General features: G+C 36.5%; 1 protein-coding gene across 1 annotated transcript in view; it reads left to right on the plus strand.

Moving 5' to 3' along the window:
• Positions 1-24,434, plus strand: part of LOC113116492 (rho guanine nucleotide exchange factor 2-like) — a 43,122-nt gene that overhangs the window by 15,115 nt on the left and 3,573 nt on the right. The window contains exons 3-20 of the mRNA XM_026284682.1: positions 3,973-4,040; positions 4,386-4,449; positions 4,715-4,847; positions 5,907-6,016; positions 6,098-6,241; positions 8,650-8,900; positions 10,340-10,465; positions 13,712-13,829; positions 14,327-14,578; positions 14,673-14,749; positions 18,685-18,857; positions 18,971-19,038; positions 19,127-19,315; positions 19,398-19,502; positions 21,352-21,407; positions 21,509-21,550; positions 21,764-21,814; positions 21,899-22,250. Coding sequence (XP_026140467.1) covers positions 3,973-4,040; positions 4,386-4,449; positions 4,715-4,847; positions 5,907-6,016; positions 6,098-6,241; positions 8,650-8,900; positions 10,340-10,465; positions 13,712-13,829; positions 14,327-14,578; positions 14,673-14,749; positions 18,685-18,857; positions 18,971-19,038; positions 19,127-19,315; positions 19,398-19,502; positions 21,352-21,407; positions 21,509-21,550; positions 21,764-21,814; positions 21,899-22,250 — 2,379 coding nt within the window. The remainder of the gene's footprint in view (positions 1-3,972; positions 4,041-4,385; positions 4,450-4,714; positions 4,848-5,906; positions 6,017-6,097; positions 6,242-8,649; positions 8,901-10,339; positions 10,466-13,711; positions 13,830-14,326; positions 14,579-14,672; positions 14,750-18,684; positions 18,858-18,970; positions 19,039-19,126; positions 19,316-19,397; positions 19,503-21,351; positions 21,408-21,508; positions 21,551-21,763; positions 21,815-21,898; positions 22,251-24,434) is intronic.

Below are 24,434 nucleotides of genomic sequence, written 5' to 3' on the forward strand. Positions count from 1 at the left end.
CAAATATATATATATATATATATATATATATATATTATCTGGGAAGATTTTTGGTAGCAGCTGTGCACAAGGCAAAAGGGGGGCTTTGTAATGTAGGTTAATTATGATTATTAATGATTATTTTAGGTTCAAGTGTCTGTAAGGATTTGGAAACCAGTAGAGTACGGGTGTTTCTAAAGCATGCAGAGCCATCTGCTGTTCGAAACTGAGCTCAGAATCGATTCAAGAAAGAATCGCGATGCATTCAGAAAATCTCAGAATCGACGCGGAATCATTTCACGATTCGCAGTGCATCGATTTATTTTCTCAGCCCTAATGGCTACCTTTTTCACAGAAATATAAAGAGGAGGGAAGACAAAGCCCAAATCCCTTAATCATCCATCACAATGAGAAAAACCAAAGAATATATTTCTGATGTGCAGCAAAAGATAATTGAGCTACACAAATTGGTGGAGTGGCTTTAAGAAAAGAGCTAGAGCAGTGAGAATTCCAATTTCCATCATCAGGACAATAATTAAGAATTTCCAATCAACAGAAAATGTTAGAAAACTGCCTGGAAGAGGACGTGTGTCTATATCGTCCTAATGCATGGTGAGGAGGAGAGTTTGAGTGGCTAAAGACTATCCAAAGATCACAGCTGGAGAATTGCAGAAAATATAAAATAAAAAACAACGCCTACATTCACTTATCAGACATGACTGGAACTTCAAATAGGACTGGCTTCTATGGTGAGAAGAAACAAAAAAAAATAGCTTTTTAGCAGCAAACACTCAAGATGGGTTTGGTGAACAGAGATAAAAAGTACCCCATGTGTACAATGAAATATACAGCTGTATTTTTGATGTTGTGGGCCTGTATTTCTGCTGGAGGTCCTGGACATCTTGTTTAGACACATCGCATCATGGATTCTATCAAATACCAACAGATAAAAAAACAGTAAGTGACTGACTCTGTTAGAAATCTTATAATGGACCATGTTTGGATCTTCCAACTGTATAATAATCCAACACAGAAATGGATCACAGCTCAAAACCAAGCTTCTGCTATAGCCACTCCAGTCCTCTGACCTGCACCCAATAGAAAATGAGAGGAGTGACGTGAAGAGAAGAAGCACCAACATGGAGCTGGGTATCTAAAGGGTCTGGAGTGATTCTGGATGAAGGAATGGTCTCTGATTTCTTGTGAGGTGTTCTCTAACCTCATCAGGCGTTACAGGAGAGAACTCAAGAGTTGTTAAACTCTTAAGATGGACTTTTCCAAAAGTATTGAATAAAAGGGTGCCACTAATTGTGGCCAATGTGTATTAGAGAAAAAAAACATTTATTTCATAATGATATTTCCCCTCATTTGAAATTCTTATTATCCAATGAAAGGATACATTTGTGTGATTTTTTTTAAAGAAAAAATCAAAAGGATTAACAATGCAGATGAGTTTTCACAGCCTTTTTTGATCATATTTACCAAGGGGGCTGATATTTTTTGGTCATGACTGTATGTGTGTGTGTAAATATATATATATATATATATATATATACATATGCTTGTTTTATGGAATATGGGTTAATAGTCAAGACACGTTTAGTGCTGTACACTATACATATTATTTTAAAGCGGCTATATTAATAAATATAATAAATAATAGTGTTATTGGTGTAAAATCAGTTAGTTACAAAATGCCTTACAAAAGTTAATAATGTCATTTATTATCCAGCTTAATTTATTTCAGATTTTGTTGTCAGTGAAGTTAAATTTATAATATAACTGACTATTAATTGTCTTTTCAAATCCAGCTAAGCAAGAAAAATGTGACAGTGGCAAAACCATTAGTTGACAGTAATGAAGAAAAAAGAAAGCAGGCTCATTCGGAAGCCAGTTCTCCCCTGGACAGCAGCAGTAGTCATAGCAAACTAGGCAGATATATCATCCAGGCTTATTAATCAGCAAATATTAGGCCAGTTATAAGATTATCAGCATGATAAAAGCCAATAAACCTCCAGTGATTTAGAAGAGTGCTAGGTCCTTTTTTGTCTGCTCCACAATCTGCTGACAATCTTGGCAATGAATAATGAACATTTGACTATTTTCAAATCCTTTGAGTTGCATAAAAAAGTTAAATGACATGTATTTCTTGTAGTGTTTTAAATGGTTAAATTTTCCTGTGGTTCAAAAAAACTGAGCATGCCGCTATAGAGACACCTAAGGTAATGGGATTCCCAGAGGATGCTTGAACTGAATGTCCACATTACATGCAATGTAAGTCAGTTTGTAAATAAAAATTAATAATTTTGTAAAGTGAATGAGCTTGTTAAGTTTTAAGAACCTTCAGACAATACTGTTACTGGGTTTGGGTCTGGGTCTACTTCCTTTCACCTGGGAATACAATCTCTGCATGAGCATTATTCATTTATACTAAATGAAGTGTTTTGTTGATAATCACTTCTCACATTAGAAGTCTGGGAAAATGGTAGGTGCATGCTTTGTTCCCAGATGCATGTTGCACTCTCAAACTTACAGCAGAATTATTTATATAATTAAATCACAGCCCAAATTTGCAATTTGGTAATCTTACTAAGCCATTACACAATTTTGTATTTCTTTTGATTAATCACGCAGCTTTGCTGTCTGGCCAGGTTTTGGTATTCATTTTAGTATTCATACATTTTGGTAAAGATCATGAGGATGATTTTATTCAGTAGACCTACAGAACACAGAGAGTGTATGTTAGCACTGCTTGGACATCAGACATACCAACCAGTTGAAAAAGATCCTACTAGTGTAACTGACCTATAGTGTTGTAATCTTGACTAAAATGGCTACAAATTGGATTAATTCCTGACTCAAGTCAAGAGGGAGTTGAATAACATATTGATGTGACTGGAAGGTCAGATGGTTGTCTAGATAGCTCCAAACCACTTTAACTCTAGTCAAGGAGTGTGTGACCTTGTCAACTTTCAATAACACTGACTGGCTAGAGCGACTGATTTTTATTTTCGTTTTAATGCTTTCTAGCTTTGTTTAAGTTCAGAATGAGTGGCTTGTTTCACAGAATATGTGACATTCACAGACCATTTTTTTTTCCAGATTTTTTTGTAATATGTTTATTGCATGAATTGGGAATAGAAGCATTGTGGGGAAAAGGACATAAATAGGATTTGGTTAATATAATTTGTGTATGTACGTGAGAGTTTGTATGCCTGGTTTATACTGTATGTACACCATTTTGGTCGGTTTAGGGGTAGGGGATAGAAAAGGCAAGTATGTGTGTGTGTGTGATTATATGCATTTGCTTGTCCAGTGAATCTGATATAGAGTTCAGAGATGCTGCCCTTGAGCTGCTGTTGACCAGAACAAAGATATGTCTGTTCACAGGAGAGATGGCACTGACTCCCACTGACACCCAATACATATACACACACATCCCAGAAGAGATAAGAAACCCTCTCTGTGCTGCATGTCCCTAATTAAACTCTCTGACATTAGTGTGCAGATAAAACGTCTGATCTCTATGAACGTGAGATCAGTATTTAAACTTGATTTAATAAGTCACCCATGTTTCACCCATGCATATCAGTGTGGCATTTGAATGAACTAATTTCATTTATTTAATATTTTTATTTTCAAGTAGTAATTATTCCATTATTTCATTAATAAAACATAGGTAAGTGGAAAAGAAGCTTTGTTACACCAATCAAATATTCCCTGAAAACATCGGTGTAAGAATAAGAAATAATCTGACAAGTGGATCAGGACTCTGATGCAAGATTGTCTCAAGATTGATTTGAGTTTAAATTATTTTAACATAACTCATAACTATAGTTTTATTTTGTGGGAAAGGTAACAGGTAGTGATACAAATGACAAGAAACTATCTCAGCTATGTTAGAAATCAGTTGGAAATCATTAACTACAGTCAAAAAGATGAATCAAATACTATTAATCAGCGATGTTCTTTCTTGCTGCTTTGTCTTCGCAGCTTGCAGTGTGACCATTCACAACCGCTGTCGTGACACACTGGCCAACTGCGCAAAAATGAAACAGAAGGTAAGAGTCAATAGAGGGGGAATAATTGAACACTGAGCTCCTGACCAAATGTTTTCTGTTTGGCATGTAAAATTTAAAATTACAGATTCACGTTGGATAAAATGTAATGATAATTTTGTATCAAAGGAAACAGTGTGATCAGAAATTGAATGAGCTAGTTTTTTATGAAATCCAATAATACAGACTGATAAATGCCATCTAATTGTCTGTAATAACTAATAGTTAATGGAGTAGACATTCCATAACATACTGACACCTAGAGGTAGTAGAGAAAACCCCAGTTAAAGGTGTGAATATTTAATTGCATTCATTCATATGAAATCATAACATATTAATGAATTGTAGCAACAGAGGCTGGCTCTGGTCAGGAACACCGCAACTTTACATAATGTGGCCCTACGCAGCAAAAGTGAGTTTCTCTTTCATATTTCACATCTTTTTATCTAATAATTCTAGTTTCTTTTTTAATTCTCATGACTGATTCCTCTCACCAATTCATAATAATAATAACACAGCTTATTTAAACCATTATCTTGTTAGTGAGCAGTTGCAGTTCAGGCTGTAGTGTCATTTGATGTGGAATTTTGATAGTTACAGTATGTTGCGGTGGTGGTTAAACAGTATCTTCCCATTAAAGAAAATAATTTATTCAGGAACGTGTTTTCCTTTGCCAGATCCAATACTGAAGGAGAGGCCGAGTTCAGCCATTTACCCATCAGAGACACTGAGACAGTCTTTCCTCGGTTCCCGCAAAGGACTCTCCACACTGTCACTCAACAAGAGTGTTTCCACCAATAACATCGCAGGGTAAAGAATCTGATCACTGCTCACAGACAAGAACAAACTGTGTTAATTATGTTCACTTTTGTGTGTTGTATTAAGAGGAAAGATTAGTTCTCTATTAGTGTGTTTGAATGAAATATCATGTTAGTCATATTCATAAAGTGTATGTAATGACAGAGTGATGTCATGTGAGTTAACTTAAAGAATTAACAGATGAAAGGTCGCTTAACAGAAAGTATTTGTGGCTCAACAGCTTTCGACAGCAGCATCTCTGTAGCAAACATGTAGGTTTTTATTTTTCAAAAACACCATTGTTACCACCTTGCACCCACTGAAATGTCACTTAGCTTTTCAGTTGCAATCAAATTTTTGACAAAAGATAGTACATCCAAAAATAAAGGTTCCGTCATTAATTACTCACCCACATGTCGTTCCAAACCCGTTAAGACCTTGGCTCATCTTCGGAACACAAATTAAGATATTTTTGATGACATCCAGGAGCTTTCTGACCCTCCATAGTAAGCAACACAACTACCACGTTCAGTGCCCATTGCGATATCTTCAAATATACCACAAAGAATTTTAAGACTCCCTAGGTGCTACCTTTGCTGTTTGGCCACGAATTTTCTGAAATATTATTGTTACATGAAAGTTATGTTTTTATAGCTACCGTATTTTTCGGACTATAAGTCGCACATGAGTTTAAGTCGCATCAGTCCAAAAATCCGTCATGATGAGGAAAAAAACATATATAAGTCGCACTGGACTATAAGTCGCATTTATTTAGAACCAAGAACCAAGAGAAAACATTACCGTCTACAGCCGCGAGAGGGCGCTCTATGTTTTCAGTGTAGACTACAGGAGCACTGAGCAGCATAGAGCGCCCTCTGGCGGCTCTAGACAGTAATGTTTTCTCTTGGTTCATTTCTCTCGGTTCATGTCAAATTAATTTTGATAAATAAATCGCACTTGACTATAAGTCGCAGGACCAGCCAAACTATGAAAAAAAGTGCGACTTATAGGCCGGAAAATACTGTACTCTACAAAGACCTCATACTTGCTTGTTTTTGATTTTTCTAACAGAAGTCTAAATGATGTTTCTCCTGTCGGGCTGAGGAGGATTCTGTCTCATTCCACAGACTCTCTGAACTTCAGGAACAGAACCATGTCCATGGAATCCCTTAACGATGAAGGTACAACTTAAGACATTCACAAAACAGAATGAAAATGGTATGGCATATATAAAGTTTGCTGTTTTCACAAACATTCTACAGGAGAAATGTATTATGCATCAATGTTGGAGGAACTGGAGAAGGATGGGAAGGATTTTAAGGCAGATTCCTGGAGTCTGGCTGTGGACTCTTCTTATCTACAGTCTCAACGCAAAGACATCATCAAGAGACAAGACGTCATATATGGTGAGATTTCTTTTATTTTTCAGACCTTTTTAAAGTCATGGACCTTTAGACACATTTATACTGTCAGCTAGTTCTGGAATGGATCTTATGTTGTTATATGCATGCAAACCTCAAAAACACTTAAAAGAATAGATGTTGGATAACTGATTTGGGTAGCATATCTTAATGCAATCCACACCTGATTAAATCTTAAACACTTATATCTGATTCTCCTCTAACATTTCTCTGCATTTCACAACACATTTGATGATTGCATGGGAATTTCTACATGTGAATAATGAAGGGTGTATGCATGTGTCATAATGGGCAAGTGAGCAATAAGTGTGTGGGCGATTAATATTAGTTGATTTGATGTAGTTATTTATTACATCAATTTCATAAGGTTGCACAGTTGCACAACATGTGAAGTGATACTTTTAGAAGTTTTCATTTAGCAGACACTTTTATCAAAAGCGACTTACAACTGTGGAATACATAAAGAGATTCAACTTAAAGAGGCATATAGACACAGTAAGTGCTAGTCATACCAAGTTTCAAGCATTGTTCAAGTAATTAAAAGCTAGACAGAGATGAAGTCAGATAGTGAAAAAAGAGGTATGTCGCTTGAAACCTGTCAGGGAATCAGCATTCCGGATAGGGGTTGGAAGATCATTCCACCAGCCAGGAATGGTAAATGAAAATGTTCTGGAAAGTGATTTTATGCCTCTTTGTGATGGTAAAACGAGGAGTCGCTCACTAGTGGATCTCAGACTTCTGGAGGAAATGTAGATTCATAAGAGTGAGTGGAAGCAGGCATGTGCTTAGTCTGAGGTTGTTCTATATGCAAGCACCAGTGTCTTGAACTGGCTGTAACTGTAAGCTCTTCTGGGCTCATTAAAGACCAGCTGTGCTGCTGCATTCTGAATCATTTGTAATGGTTTGACTGTGCATGATGGAAGTCCAGCCAGAAGAGCATTGCAGTAGTCCAGCCTAGAAATGACAAGGGCCTGGACAAGAAGATGTGCAGCATGCTTGATTGGGAAGGGCCTGATCTTTTTGATGTTGTGCAATACAAACCAGTAAAATCTAGAGCTGTCTTTGAGAGTCAGCTGGTAATCAAAAATTAAACCAACATTTCTGACCGAACTTGATGGGGTAATTGTTGATGAACATAACTAGACAGTGAAGACATGCTGTTGATTTGGAGTGGCTGGAAGACAAGAAGCTCAGTCTTTGCCAATTTAAGCTGTAGGTGATGTTCTGTCATTCATGCCAAGATGTCCACCAGGCAGCCTGAGATCCGTTCAGCTGCTGGAATCCTTGTGATGCCCAGTGATGTGGTGGACAGGAGGATCTGATCATTCACTGTGTCAAAAGCAGCCGATAGGTCCAGCAAAATAAGAGCTGATGATTTGGAATCAGCTTTTGCAATCCGCAGGGCTTCAGTGACTGACAGTAGCGCAGTATCAGGTTTTAGGAAAATGTTGTCTGCAGTGTAAATTAAGTCAAGTTAATTGCCTGATTTGTGAGTGCTTGTAGTGTAAGGCCTTTGAAATCAAATGAAGCTAAAAAAAAAAAAAAGTCTGAAAGAGAAGTTGTTAGACAGAGGAGCTGGGGATTTCTGAGTCTTCTGGACAAATCCAGGTCTCATTCAAGCCCAAAATGCTAAGAAAAAGCAGAAATTAAGAATCAAACTCCAGCCTGCTCTGCTGACTGATCCTTCTCCCAAAGTTTGAGAGTTAACAAGCAGTGAAAATTGGCTATGGTCGCTGTGGTCACCTTGTTAAATTAGCACACTCAAAAGCCTTTGGCAGGGAAATTGCTCAATATAAGTAACAAAAGGTCTTAGTCGACGGCTATTACTCTAATTACAAATTAAGTGCAATCAAACATACAAATTTCAACAAAAAATTGCAGTAGAAATAGCTAGAGAACAAAATAAACCTTCTTAGCAGCAAGTAACAATTTAAACAACAGATGTAGAAACAATGTATTAAGCAAACTAATGCCTGCTCTGCTGAATGATCACCTCTCCTGATCTACTGGGCAAATAAGTTTTGGCTTTGGTGAGGTGTTAAGGTCTATTCACATTTAATGTAAAATAAAAATGCTGGAAGAATTGAATCAGAAAGGTGAGAGAACACTGTTGATTGCTCTCCATGTCAGTGTTTCCCAACCTTGGTCCTGGGTTTACCCAACTAAATACCATCTCTCTTATCTGACACATTCAAGATATTTAAGGTCTCTGTTTATAAGCTGAAGTAACAAGTTAAATCTTGTTAGACTAGAAAAAGACAAGACAAAAAACATATTCTCAAAATATTGGACCTGTGCATAATCCTTAGTGTAGAAGCATCCTTAGTACTGTCAGGTATTTTGTACTGTAATGTCTTTGATTTTCGATAAATCAGTGCATCTGTGTGTTTCAGAGCTGATTCAGACGGAGCTGAACCACATGCGTACGTTGCGGATCATGGAAGGGGTGTTTCGCAGAGGAATGCTGGAAGAGGTGTTGATGGAGTTGGGTGTAGTTCACGCCATCTTTCCCTGCTTAGATCAGCTGCTGTCTATTCACTCCAGTTTCCTGAGCCAACTGCTGCAGAGAAGAAACAAAAGCCTGGCACCCAGCAGCACCCGCAACTTTACCATTCAAAAGCTGGGAGATATTCTGGTGGAGCAGGTGAACTTCTGACATATAGCTCACATAAGAATAGTTGGTACTTGCTATAAGCAATTACAGTTATTAATGCAAAATTACTAGCAACTAACCATAAACCAAACCCTGATCCTATAGTTGTTAATAATTATTTGTCCAAAAAAGCACATCGCTCCAGCACTTTTTGAGGATTGTCGAATAGAAATGTCAATGTTCAACTGACTAGTTCAAATTAAAGAACAGATGGCGTTAGCCTGGAATTTCCTGCCAAATGCCAACCAACAATTCAAAATTTACAAACCCCGATACCAAAAAAGTTGGGACACTGTACATACTGTATTATGAATATAAACAGAATGCAATGATGTGGAAGTTTTAAATTTCAATATTTTTTTCATAAAACAACATAGATGACTTTTCAAATGTTTAAACTGAGAGAATGTATCATTTTAAGTTTAAATAACTTGATTTTAAATTTCATGGCATCAACATATCTCAACAAAGTTGGGACAAGGCCATGTTACCACTGTGTGGCATGCCCTCTTCTTTTATAACAGTCTATAAACGTCTGGGAACTGAGGAGACAAGTTGCTCTAGTTTAGGAATAGGAATGTTGTCCCATTCTTGTGTAATACAGGCATCTAGTTGCTCAACTGTCTTAGGTCTTCTTTGTCGCATCTTCCTCTTTATGATGCGTCAAATATTTTCTTTGGGTGAAAAATCTGGACTGCAGGCTGGCCATTTCAGTACCCGGATCCTTCTTCTACGCAGCCATGGTGTTGTAATTGATGCAGTATGTGTCCTGGAATTGTCATGTTGGAAAATGCAAGGTTTTCCCTGAAAGAGACGACGTCTGGATGGGAACATATGTTGTTCTAGAACTTGGATATACCTTTCAGCATTAATAGTGCCTTTCCAGATGTGTAAGCTGCCCATGCCACACGCACTCATGCAACCCCATACCATCAGAGATACAGGCTTCTGAACTGAGTGCTGATAACAACTTGGGTTGTTTTTGTCGTCTTTAGTCCAGATGACATGGCATTTCAGTTTTCCAAAAGCACTTCAAATTTTGATTCGTCTTACCACAGAACACTTTTCCACTTTTCCACAGTCCATTTTAAATGAGCCTTGGCCCAGAAAAAAATGCCTGTGCTTCTGGATCATGTTTAGATATGGATTATTTTTTTACCTATAGAGTTTTAGCCAGCAACGAAGAATGGCACAGTGGATTGTGTTCACCGTTTTCCGGAAGTATTCCTGAGCCCATGTTGTGATTTCCATTACAGTAGCATTCCTGTATGTGATGCAGTGCCCGAAGATCTGTTGTGAATAAAATATAAGTTTATGAGATTTGTAATTTATTCCATTCTTTTTTACTCACAATTTGTACAGTGTCCCAACTTTTTTGGAATCGGGTTTGTAAATAAATATTGCAAACTTGTAGATTTTCTTTGATTCAGTTCTCAGGTCAGAATGCAGAGGAGATGAGGAAATGCTATGTTGAATTCTGCAGTCGACACCTGAAAGCTGTGAAACTCTATAAGGAGCTGTTGGCCCGTGATAAGAGGTTCCAGCAGTTCATACGGGTGAGGGTACAGCCAGAAAAAGACATGTTTAGCCCACTGATCTATAATAAAGAACTGGATTGCTCATGACGTCATTAAAGTGAAGGCGCCGCGCCGCCATATTGGTAATCCCTAGTGTGTGAAAACGTTCCATTGAATTAATAGGAATTTGTATGATTTTAATGAGAAAACATCACCTAACAAGTCAGCGTTTATAAATATGAAGTATCTCTGTACATTATTACAATGCAAACACCCTAGGCATGTAAACTGTTATTTTTTAAATGTCGGGAATTTTCCCTACTTTTTGAAAAGCTGCGTTCATTACAGTAGTGAGCATCATGAACATGATAAACATCAGACGGACATGACCTCAACATATAAAACAAACGACAAAGTGTTCGTTCTGAAATCTGAATTTATTCAGAGAAATAACTGACTGTATACAGTACGGATTTAAAGACATAAAGCTTTATTTCCCAGATAGTAAGTTAAGCTTTTTAATTTCACTATAGAGCAATTTAAACAACATAATTGTATTATTCATTGTAATATATTAAAATTCATTTTTGATACTAATACGTTCATGTTTAATAATTCCTGAATAATTATGTACATAAACAAATAAGGTATATTTAGTGTTTGATCATTACCTGTGTCATCAGTGCCCAGCAGACACACCCACTTAAACCATTTAAATCTATGCTCATACTGCCGCAAAAGACCATAAACACTGCAGATAACATCTGAAGTAAACATTCAGATAACATAACATAAAAACGAGTCCCGTTTGACCAATTTGCTTCAAATCGAGTTATTTTAGGACAGCAGTTTGAATGTAACTGTAATGGTGCTGCTGGTAGGGATTAGTAAGATGGTGGATTGAACACTTCCGGTGGCTTCACTGCCTGTTGGTAGTTTAGAATGCGATGAGAGATCCAGTCATATATAGATCAGTTGTTTAGCTGCGTTTCCACCACTGGAACTTTACCCAGGAATAAGGGACTTTGGGCTGGTACTCTGTGTGTTTCCACCATATGAACCAGGAGCTAAATAAAGTTCTGGGTAAAAAATGCCCCTCAGAAAGTTCTGGAACTTTCAGGGGCGGGACTTAGGTGATAAACATGCAGGATTGGTTGAGTTCACGCATCACTGTGATTTCATTTATTCGGATCATTTTCAAAATATTACTGTTAGGGCCATTTCATAGTCAATGCATCTGTACGCATACGCTTCCCCGAGGCTACGCATCGTTACGCTTCGGCCGCCATTATGCGTCGGTGCGTAGCCAAATGTGTCATCTTAGTTTTTGATACGCGACGGACCGATTCACGCAATACTATGAGTTGTCAGTGGGGGCGACATTGCAAGTATTGTACATTAATTCAAGTATATTGTGTTTACAGAAGAAGAAGGTTTGAATACAATGGTGGGCGAAGAGGAAAAATTCTGCGAACTTATACGTATTCATCCACATTTATACGATAGTTCATCAGCAACAGAATACACTCCTCTTCAGTTGCCATTGTGATCTGAATATCACGCGACCCGACTCTACTACCCCCTGTTGCGTGAGCGGTGTATTGCGTACACGCATCACCCGTGACGCTTGGGTTCACTGTTTAGACTATGAAAGGGAGCTCGTCACTCGCGTTGACTATGAAACGGCCCTTATTGTTTCATGAAATTTATTTATAAAGACAGCGCCTATTTAAAAATGTGTTTCGTCGATTTCGGAGACTGTCAGCTCCATGCGATCAGCGGTAGCTCAGTGACCATCTATCCGCCGAGAAGTAGCCTCACCTCGCTAGACCTTCTGATGTGTGCCGCTGGCTCTGATGTCTCTTTAGTGGTTAAACGTAAAATAGAATTCGTTTTGGGTAAATCTAACAGGTAATCTTTGGCCTCTATTGAATATGTCTGCATGTTAACATGAAAATAAAAAGAGGCAGCTGATATAATATTTCGTTTCATTGTAAAAATGAAACTACAAAATTACCCTTGTGAAATTACCCGGAACATTTTTACCAGGAACTTTTTTTCCCAGTAACTTTTTTCCCCCCAGACCTGTTGCTTTCTGCGTTTCCACCGCGGTGTAAAGTACCGGGAAGATTAGGCAAATGACTGGTGACGTAGGTCCGCGAGCGTTTTTTTAAAAAAAATACCGCTGATAAAAAAAAAAAAAAAAAGTATGCTGATTTTGGACGTGCATCATCGGTAGTTAGTTCAGACTTTGTGCATTTGACTGGGGAGTGTGATGTACGCTATGACGCAAATCCTGTAATTCTGCAAACAGCAGCGTACTTGATAACTTCAGTCAGCTCACCTTGGCTACAGCAATTTTCCCTACTGTATATTTACAATAAAACGAAATAGGATATCAAATACCACTGTCTCCTTTGGTTTTCATTTAAACATAATAACAGCTGCAGAAATGTACTTAGTTCAGAGATATGTGTATATGCAGCCATTACAATGAAACGAAATATTATATAAATTTGCCTTTTTTATTTTCATTTTAACATATAGATAAATTGAATACAGACCAGAGAAAACCTGTTAGATTTACCCTGCAGCTGAATTATATTTTATGTTTAACCACTAGAGAGACATCAGAGCCAGCGGCACATATCAGAAGGTCTATCCAAGCTGAGGCTGCTTCTCGTCGGATACATGAGGACTGAGCTCCCGCTGATCGAGTGGAGCTCACCGTCTCAGAGATCGGCGAAACACATTTTTAAATAGGCGCTGTCTATATAAATAAACATCAGATTTGGATTTTAAACAACTACATTCTCGCCTGAAATACTTTTAAAATTACATTTCATGACACAATAACAGTAATATTTTGAAAATGTTGATCCGAATAAATGGTGGTTGAACTCAACCAATGCTGCGTGAACTCAACCAATCAGAATGTTTAGCGCCAAAGTCCCGCCCCCGAAAGTTCCTGAACTTTAAAAAAGTACCACCTCGCCAGCAGGGACTTTCTGAGGGGCATTTTTTTACCCAGAACTTTATTTAGTTCCTGGTTCCTGCGGTGGAAACACACCAAGTACCAGGCCAAAGTCCCTAGTTCCTGGGTAAAGTTCCTGCGGTGGAAACGCGGCTATAGTTCCTGGTGAAAAAAGTTCCTGGTACAATTGTTCCGGGTAATTTCGGTGGAAACGCGGCACTTGTCAGCATAAGGTTTCAGTTATTTTTTTTTTTTATTGCTTAGAATGTTTTTAATAAAATATCGTTTTTTATATTTGTTTTACTGTCAAGCGGGTAAGCAGAGGTTCCTTACTGCGTCGCCATGGTGTCCAAGAGTGTATCTTACTCGTCACTCAACGCATCACTAAATATCCTGTACTTATCAAGCGCATACTAGACAACACAAAAGGTGAGACTATACTCTGACATGTACTCCAATATTACAGCCAGTCCTTGTTTGATCATGTAAAACTATATTCTGGCCAAACTGAATTCTTATTTTGTACTGCATGGTTTGTTTAATGTGCAATTATGGGCAGCTTTATCATACTTTTTTAATTATTATTATTATGAAATTAAACCACACCATGTTAACCCGTTTGGCCAGTTAATTCACCTTTCCCCACACTGTTGCCTCTGGCTTTCTTAGTTGGGTACACTTAATATTTAGCAATATTGTTGAATTGACTATGCAGATGATGCGGAACTGAATATTTGTAATAATTAATTAATTACATTTCATATCTTTATTATTATTTAATTATAACTAATCACACAGTAGAACATGTACATTTACATGCACTCAAATAATCTGATGTTAATTGAATTGATGGCTCATTCAGGAGACTGAATATTTAGTCAATATTAGCTATTAAAAGCTTTCATGACATTTGTCAACTTTCACAGGCAATGAAGAAGAGAGTAAATCTCTGGCTGACTCTCTGACGCTGATCCGGGAGCTGCTGTGTTCCGTGGACCAGCAGGTTCAAGAGTTAGAGCGAGCACAGCGTTTGCAGGAGATCCAGTCTCGTCTGGACCCACGAGCTGAAACGAAAATTAAGGGTGGAGGAGTGTTTGGTGGAGGAGAGCTGCTGCGCCGGAGACTCATTCATGAGGGAGCACTGCTCTGGAAGACTGCTCAAGGCTCCAGACTCAAAGGTGCCATTAGTGCTTATGTTTGTGAGTGAGTAAGTGAAATAGTTGGTATATTAGTAGATTTATCAGGACCTTTGTGTTTTTTTTCTCTGTACAGATGTGCATGTTTTATTGATGACAGACATCCTGGTGTTCATGCAGGAAAAAGACCAGAAGTATATTTTTCCCTGTCTGGTGAGTCAAAGCGTTCTGTTGGCTGACATTCAGTGGATTCATCCTACATCAAAATCAAACTGCCTAGACTGGGAAAGTTATAGTTTGGGTGATAAAACAATAATACTAATTATCGAGATATAATTCTTCTTGATAAAATGATAACAAGAGTTTGATAAATGTTCGGTATTATGTGTATTATATTATTAATGTATCATTAATACAACAATTAACATATTATACATATTAAAGGAGTAATGGAACATAATTAAAGTATTTTGTAACCTATAGAAGTTATTATCATTTATATTAAATGTATTTAGACATTACAGTACAAATAACTAGAAAACATGTGGATACATTTTTACCAGGTATTGAAGTTTAATGGAATGATGTTACTATGGAAGACCAATTGTTTATTTCAGTAAAACTCAAACTGAATAATTAAAATTCACCATATAAAAATGAGATTGATACAATTTTTCCAGATGATACTATTTGTAATAATGAACATTTACATCTGCATCCTAACTACTACTGCCATCAACTCAAACTATTGTCAAAAAAATTGTGCTGAACATTTAGATCATTGAAATCAGACAAAACAAACCTGTTTTATGATTTGAAAGCATATCAGTGCAGAAACTAAAAAAATTTTTTTTTTCTATTAAGAGGTTTATTTTGTTAAAGTACCCCTATTGTGGGTTATGAAAGGATCATAATTTGGTTTTGGGAGTCCCCAACAACAGGTTGACATGCATACAAGGTCAATAAATGCCTTCATTGTCTTATATTATGCATTTATTTTTACCTTATTTGCTCAATTACTCCAAAATGATTCGCTCAACAATTAATTTTTTTCCAAACCCTTTCCTTTCCCTCTCTTTTTTTTCGTGACACTACTCTGCAGTGATTAGTCAATTTCATTTTCATTTTCATTTCATTTTGCCTCTAATGAAACCAGATGTGAACCGAATATGCACATTGCTTCACATCGCTTCACTCACTCTAGAATACTTGCTGGATGTTTTTTGTGTCACTTGCGCAAATAAAAACAGCACGATCAACCATGGAGATAACTACAATCGTTTTTTGTACCTGTTGTCAAAAAGTCCCAAATACAATGGAAAGCCAAACTAGTTCATAGCACCATCCAGAGGAGGATGAATAGCGTTAGGAACCTGTATTAATGTGTGTGTTACATTTTACTTCTATATATATATATATATATACATTATATATATATTCTATATATATATTTCAATCCGGTTTTAGAAAAAGGCATAGTACAACATCTGCAGCTCTTAAGGTTTTAAATGACTTCATTGAATCCATAGATAAAAAGCAGCATTGTGCAGCCCTTTTTATTGACCTTTCTAAGGCTTTTGATACAGTGGACCACACAGTGCTTAAGCACAGACTGTGGAGGGCAGGACTTTCTGAACAAACTGTAAGTTGGTTTGGTAATTACCTTACAGACAGAACTCAGTGTGTGCAGGCAGAGGGAAATACCTCTAGCTATCTCAAAATAACAAAAGGCGTGCCACAGGGATCAGTGCTGGGTCCACTGCTTTTCATTCTAAATATAAATGACATGAATCATAACATATTGAAAGGAAATTTTCATTTTTATGCAGATGACACTGTACTGTATTGCTCAGCACCTACAGCAGTCCAGGCCCTCTCCCAATTACAATTTGATTTTAATTTGCTTCAAAAAAACATTTATGATCTGAAATTTGTTTTAAATGCTGAAAAAACAAAAGTAATGCTTTTTTCAAATTCAAAATCTAAATTAAATTTGCCTTCAATCATTACTTCTCAGGGTAAGAAGATTCAATGTGTTTCTAAATACAGATATCTCGGTATTTTAATAGATGGATCTCTTTCTTTTACTTCTCATATTCAGCAGCTGGCAAAAAGATTAAAACTTAAACTAGGGTTTTATTTTAGAATCAAATCCTGTCTCTCGTTCAAATCTAAAAAGAGGTTAGTTGCTGGTACTTTTATGTCTATTATTGACTATGGTGATGTTTTATATATGCACGCTTCGTCTCAAAGTTTACATGCACTGGATACTATATACCATGGAGCTTTGAGGTTCATCTCTGGTCTTAAAGTCCTCACTCACCACTGTGAACTGTATGAACGTGTTGGATGGTCTTCTCTGTCAACACGGAGACTTCAACACTGGTATGTTTTTATATATAAGGCTATTTTAGGTCTTCTTCCATCCTACCTTCTGACCTACATCAGTGTAAAAGATATAGGGACTTACAATCTTCGGTCCCAGGATCTTGTTCTTTTGTCTGTACCAAGTGTTAGAACTGAGCTGGGGAAAAAGGCGTTTAACTTTGCTGCTCCCTTTGCATGGAACAAGTTACAGAAAAATTTGAAACTTAATAAGCTTGTCTCATTGGTTACTTTTAAGAGGATATTAACCGACTTGGAAACAGCCACATCTGGCTGTAGTTGTTCTGCATGATATGCTAAGGATTTGTGGTTGTTGTATCTGCTATTTTAGTTGTCTTATGTTATTGTGTATTCTGTGTTGTATGTATGGTTGTACTGCTGCCTATCTTGGCCAGGACACTCTTGAAAAAGAGATTTTTAATCTCAACGAGTACTTTCCTGGTTAAATAAAGGTGAATAATACATTGATATTACTATTACTTTTATTACTGGTAGCAGCATCTCTGTAGCCATGCTAATAAAATACAACTGCCACTACAACTGATTTTTATAGTTTTCTGTTCTCCAGACCTATATAATAAGATGGCTACAATAATGCTCTCTTCTGTTGTCTGATTCAACTAGATGTGTGAAGAAGCATGTCGTTGATTGGCTTGCGTGAAAACATGTCATACGAATTTTCTGCTCCAGTTTAAAATTTAGTAAATTGCGCGGAAGATGTGATTGCGGCGAATATTGTGCTTTTTTCACCGGGGAATCAGCTATTTTACGCTCCAAAAGCATCACCTAGTGGCAAAGAATGTATTTGCATTTTCTTTTAGACCAGGGGTAGCGAACATCAGGCCTGGATAGCCACATCCTTGCAGAGTTTTGCTTCAACCCTAATCAAACACACCTGAACAAGCTGATCAAGGTCTGAAGGGTTACTAGAAAGCTACAGGCCGGTGAGTTTTAATTAGGGTTGGATGAACTCTGCAGGTCTGTGGCTGCGGCAGTTGTCCACCCCTGATTCAGACCATGCAAAAATAGACTCATTTTCAGATTTTTCCTGTGGTAGGGAAAATCTTGGGATTCATGGGGAAAATCTTGGGATTGCTTGGGATTCATTTAAAAAAATAATTCATTTAAATTATTCAGAGTCGACTATTACATTTGAAAGACAATAACTTTGTACACGGTGTACTTTCAGATTTAAAACTTTGCAGGAAGTTTCCATTCACTTAGCTGTTAGCTGTTACACAATGCATGAAAGGCAATTTTCAAAAGTCCATAATGGGGCACTTAAAGGAAAATGACAAACAATTCAAAAAGTTATAAAGTGTTTGTCATGTTCTGACAATAAAGAGTTAACAATCAATGGTCTGGTTTCTACAGCTTTCACTTGGGAGCAAAAATCTGCCTTGTAACTTGAAAGAAATAAAGATTTGAAAAATATGATCAATATTGACTGATATAAAACAATTTATTACGATAACATTTTTTGCCATACTTTGGGCCAACTTTAAACCTTTTATTGTCCCACAGACAAAAATGTTTATACAAAGTAAAAATATTATTTATTATAATGACCAAAGGCCATACTCAGTCAATATATTTTCTTTAGACATGTGCCAAAATGTTACTTTATGTAATATAGTTTACTTTAAAGACAACTTTTAAAGACCTTAATGTTCAGTGTGATGTGTATTTAAAATATGCATCATATTTTTTTAGGAACTACTATGAACTCAGTATTTTCAGTGCATATCTTTCTCTTTTCACAGGACAAACCGGCAGTATTGTGCCTTCAGAATTTGATTGTGAGGGATATAGCCAATCAGCAGCGAGGAATGTTCCTCATCAGTCACTCCACACCTCCAGAGATGTACGAGCTCCACGCTGCCTCCAAAGACGAGAGAAACACTTGGATGAAACTGATTCAGCAGACAGTGAGCAAGTCAGAGTCGATTCACAATTCTTTGCCCCAACATCTCAATGCACCGCTAAAATATCTCTGCACAAGCAACACCAAACACTTCATCGCTTCATCTCTGTATTTCCCTTATGCAGCTGTCCATCAAGAGAGGATTTCCCTCTGATTGAAACTGAGGACAAAGCTTTGCTCCGCAGACTCAGAGGTATGTATCAAAATCTGTTGTCAGTCAACATAGTTTTTTGTTGTAGTTTTTTTTTTTTCATTTTTGTTTCGTATCTTTCTCTCTCTAGCTGATATCCAGCAGAAGGATCGTGAAGTTTTGGAGCTGTTACAGGAGCGTGTGACATTGTTCTCTGATTTGGCCGAGGCCACAGGAGGTCAGAATGTTAACGTTCCCTCAAACTGCAGAAATATATTCAGAGCTGATACGCCCTACGCTCCCCAGGCGGAAAAGCTGTTGAATGACGCCATTGTTGAGGGTAGGCAGAGAAGTGTACAGCATTACAAGAGAATACTTAAGAAGGAAATTAACACTGCTTTCTTATTTATTTCAAAATGAAGTGGACAGACTGAGTGAAGTGCTGTTGGGTTCCTGCATTGAGCAATCACAGTCCTTCAGATCGAACGGTGAATCGACAGAGGTACAATTCACCTCTAAAACAACAGGTAACATATTTGTCATGTGGCATACATTGTGATCTATGTTAAAATATTTGTATTTTTAATGATATAAAGTACACTATTATTTATATTATAAAATACAAAAAATAATTAATATAAAAAATGTAATAAATTAAAAGTATATAAAAATATACAGATACTAACATTTAAGCATTAATGAAACAAGGTAAATAAAACTATATTAAGAGTAGTTTCAGAGACTCATTATTAAATTTATTGTTCTTACAGCAGTGGTGATTAGTTCTTAAAGGGGTCAAATGATCTTTTTTAAAGATCCATATTTTGTGTATTTGGTGTAACAGAATATGTTGACATGCTTTAATGTAAAAAAACCCACATTATTTTTCAAATACTGTACATGATTGTTGGTCCTCTATGCCCCGCCTCTCACAAGTGAGTCGTTTTCTACAAAGTCCCTCCTTCTGACATGCACAGTCTGCTCTGATTGGCCAACTGACCCAGTGCATTGTGATTGGCCCAGTGCTGGGAAAGTTCACTTTCTACACGAACTAGTTCAAAGTTCATTTCACACACACTGTGAAGACACACCCGAGGACCAGTTGGGGGTTCGGAGCCTTGCTCAATGGCACCTCAGTCGTGATATTGCCGGCCCGATATTCGAACCCACAACCCTAGGTTTAGGAGTCAAACTCTCTATCGACTAGGCCACGACTTCCCCCAATAGCAAACACTTAAACTAATAACATACAGTAGCTGATTCAGAAGCCCAGATTGTCATAGTAAAGTTAGAATAACCTCCTCTCCTAGGTTGATGAAACGGTCGTTCATAATATGTGTTGCTGTTCTGTTGTAAGTAAACTTAAAGATTCCTAAATGCATCTATTTTCAGAAGGCCAGATAAAGTGCTTTTGCTTTCACCTAGAAACACACAGTATCTCCCTGACATGACTGCTTCAACACTAACTGTGGTTACTGAAATCATGGCTTCTTTCTTTTCGTGAACATTTGGGCAGCATTACGCAAATATTTCCACATAGATATGAAGATATGTGGGGGCGACTTAGGGGGGCGTGGCAGAGTCGTAACTTTGTTAAAGAATATCTCTTTGGGTTTGAGACTTTAGTCTTTGCATCTTTACAGATCTTCTTCATGCACCAAGAGCTCGAAACACTCCAAAGAGAAAAGAAAAAATGTAAATCACATCATATGACCCATTTAAGGCTACATCTAACAAAATATAGTGAAATTAAAACTAGAAAAAAAAACATCAACAACTATTTGCCACATTCTTTGAAAACAAATTTTGGTTGCATTTTATTTTACAGTATATGTACTTACCTAAGAAAGTACTGGTAACATGAATCAACTACATGGGGTAGGTTCAGGATTAGTACCTAGTTATTACCTAGTTATTGTAATTAATATAATAAGTACATAGAATGTACATGTGGAACAGGACTGTAAAATAAAGTGCTACCCAGATTTTATAAACTGTTGCTTAAAGTAAATAGTAAATATATCATGTTTTAAGAATATTCAGATAATTTATACTGGGAAATAATGCATACATGTATTAGGACTGATGATTTATTAAAAAGCAGTAAATAATTTATTGTGGGGGCTTCTGTACTTAATCCTGATTAATCCCACCTTTAAAATTTGTCATAAATATATGCGTCACATTTGTGACAGTAAAAGACAGTATTAACTGGGCATTGTAGTTTGTCATATACACTTATACATGAATATAAGCTTATATTGTATTATGTTGTCCCCATGGCGTTATCGTATTTTTAAAGGGATTGAATATAATAATGCTATGAAATAAAACTCCAACGTTTCCTCATCTCTCATATTTCTTTCCTTGAAATAGATAAAGGAACGATATCAGTTAACGGAACCCATGAAATAAACAGTCCATCTAACAAGGTAAAGGTCTGATATTACATACAAATGTTCCTCTGCTGACAGTACAATACATATTGGATTGAGGATTCATTATTATTATTATTATTTATTACATTTCACAGGACAGAAATGGGAACCAGCTGCAGGACAAGATGTTGAATGAGGTACACCTTAATTAAGGAATCTTTAAAAAAAAGTATATATATATATATATATATATATATATATATATAAAAGATAAAGACAAAATTAAATTAAATTTACATTTATGCATTTAGCAGACGCTTTTATTCAAAGTGACTTACAGTGCATTCATGCTATCAATTTTTACCTATCATGTTTGACAAAGATAACTGTCTGAACTGTTTGTGTTGTAGGAGGTGTGCCAAAGACTTGTGAACCTCAGTACTCAGCTTCATGCACTACAGGTGAGATTTAGACAGAGAGGTGTGCTAAATGCTGTGATTTCAGACAAGCGTGTGCTAAGTGACTCGTTGTTGCTGTGTCTGTAGGCTGCAGTGATCAAGCAGGACTCAATCCTGGAGGTGTACATGCAGAAGGACTTGTGTCCCAGCACAACAGTAGTGCCCGAGACAGGTGGTCCTGAGGAGACTCAAGGAGATCTGGCAGAATTACAGCACAGATACAACCTGCTGCAGGGAGAAGTGATTCGACTACAGGCCGCCCAGGACAAGACGGGCGATACAGCACCAATTCAGCTTGAAAAACAACTCCAAGAGCGGCGGCCTAAAGACACAGTGGACACGCGTGACACGTTGATTTCACAAGAAACAGTAGTTCAGGTGGATGGCTTGCAAGAAGATGGCAAGATGGCGATGTTTCCTCGAGCTGACAGTCCAAGAGGTGAGTCCTCTTAAAAATATTCTCAGTTGTGCAGCATTCCTTTCCCTTTTCCCCCCTTAACTGCTGTATCTCCTGCACACTATTTATTACTCTGGGAGCATGTAATGTCTTGCCTCTCTTTCTTGGTTTTAGTCCTTGTCTTTGTAGTGCAGGAGTTCTGTTAAGGAAAGTGTTACTATTAAAACTTATGAATGGCTAAATTTTATGCAAATTTTGGGATATCAAGAGGTGGATATTTTTTTTTAATGTGACAAGAAAACTTGCATAAAATAAACTCGACTTAGCCTCAAACGTGCAGCGTGTTGCATTCATATTCTGGGCTATTCTATTAAGTGTAGGGTAAATGTACACAAGATATTGGTTTCACTACAAAACGTTATGTTAAAATAAAATATTAATCCCTCACACAAAAATATAAAATTTTATTTTAAATGATAAAAGTAATTGAATTAAGATCCTCATTAAATTCAAAAAGTCTGGCTGAGCTTAATGGGTACATGTTTATACTCATTAAGCACACCCCTTTTCCATCATGTTTTATTAAAAATTATTGTTTATTTTAAGGGGAAAAAAATTCAAGAATAATTGTAGAAATATATTTTTATAGTTGCAAAGTCAATCACAAAACAACAACACAAAAATCAAGCAACAAGGCATTCAGATTTACAGTCTGGAGAAGTCGATGCTAGTTGCTGAAAGATCAGCTGTTGACGGAATCCATAGAAAATCCATTAACTTAATTTAAAGTGACAAGCATCAGTTAATATTTAAAGTCTGTTTATAAAGTAGTTACATAGACGTTCAATGTGGAAGAGCTTAAAGAGCAACTGGAGCAGCAAAAATTTTCAATACATTTCATGTAATATTTATTAAAATGACAGGATTTTGCTAAATTCATAGTCTAGGTCATGTATTAGGTTCATATATATTTTAATATTTTTAACAATATTTATGAAATTATACTTTTTCTTACTGATGTCACACTGAAGCTGTGTGATTTTCATAGTAGTGTACCCTTTAAGCTCACCTTAAAATAATATGAAATCTTTAAAATGTACAGCACTGTAAAATGACAGATCAGCAATTAAATGTAATGCCTGTGAAGTAAAATGTTAGCGTAGGACACAATCTTATACAGCTAGTCAGCTAACTGTTTTTAACTGTGCTAAAACTATATTTTGGATCTAATGCAATTATTTCCCACATCCAAGTTCTTGGTTATAATATGCAATAGTCTGAACATTAATCTCTTAATTTTACACTAAGTAGTGAAACTTACCCAAAATAAAGGCTTAAATATAAAACAAAATGCACATTTAAGTAGCTACTCTTTTGGTGAAAGTTTTTAGACACCTTTCAGTAGGCCGTCAGACAGTGTGAACACATGGAGACTCATATCTCAGTGTGCAATGATCTTATTGATTATAGGAGGTATATAGAAACAAACATATCAGCTGGTTAAGACAAGTAGGATAATAAATAATTAATAATTTATTTATAATCTTATCTGAAAAATGGAAGTGTGCTTAATGGGTACGTGAGATTAATATGTTTATTAATAATTATAATTATAATAATAATTATAATATTATTAATAAAGTTTTTAATATTAGCTGAAATAATGTTATCATTATTTATTATTATTATTGAATTTGGTCCTCCAGTGTCAAGGTTTTAAAACATTAAGCCACATTAAGCGTTTTAGAATGTCCCAAAACCGTGCCTTGAACCAAACACTGACTGTGATTCCAAGTTTAAAATAAAACTCTATGAACAGCAGCACCATTGTGGACATATGGAGCAATGAATCAATGCAAGCTGTAAAGTAAACAGAAAGTGTTTGTCTGAACTCAACTGGTTTTGCGAGAGAACACAAAAAACATTTTTTAAACATTTTTCCTCCCACCCCAAATTTTTCCCACCACCATGTCCGTAGTTGTCAGAATGAGTTCAAACTGCTGATAGACACAATAATCCACAAGTAATACACATGACTCCAGTCCATCAATTCACATTTTGTGAAGTGAAAAGCAGCGTGTTTGTAATAAACCAATCATTAAAGTGTTTTTAGCTTCAAAGCTGTTACTTCCAGTCGTTAATCCATAATGTTGATTTCTCCAGTGAAAAAGTCATCTTGTCTGAATCAGGTGAGAAATAAGAAAAGATCATTATTATGGATTATGG

Source organism: Carassius auratus, chromosome 16 (genome assembly GCF_003368295.1).
Source record: "Carassius auratus strain Wakin chromosome 16, ASM336829v1, whole genome shotgun sequence".
Classification (NCBI taxonomy): domain Eukaryota; kingdom Metazoa; phylum Chordata; class Actinopteri; order Cypriniformes; family Cyprinidae; genus Carassius; species Carassius auratus.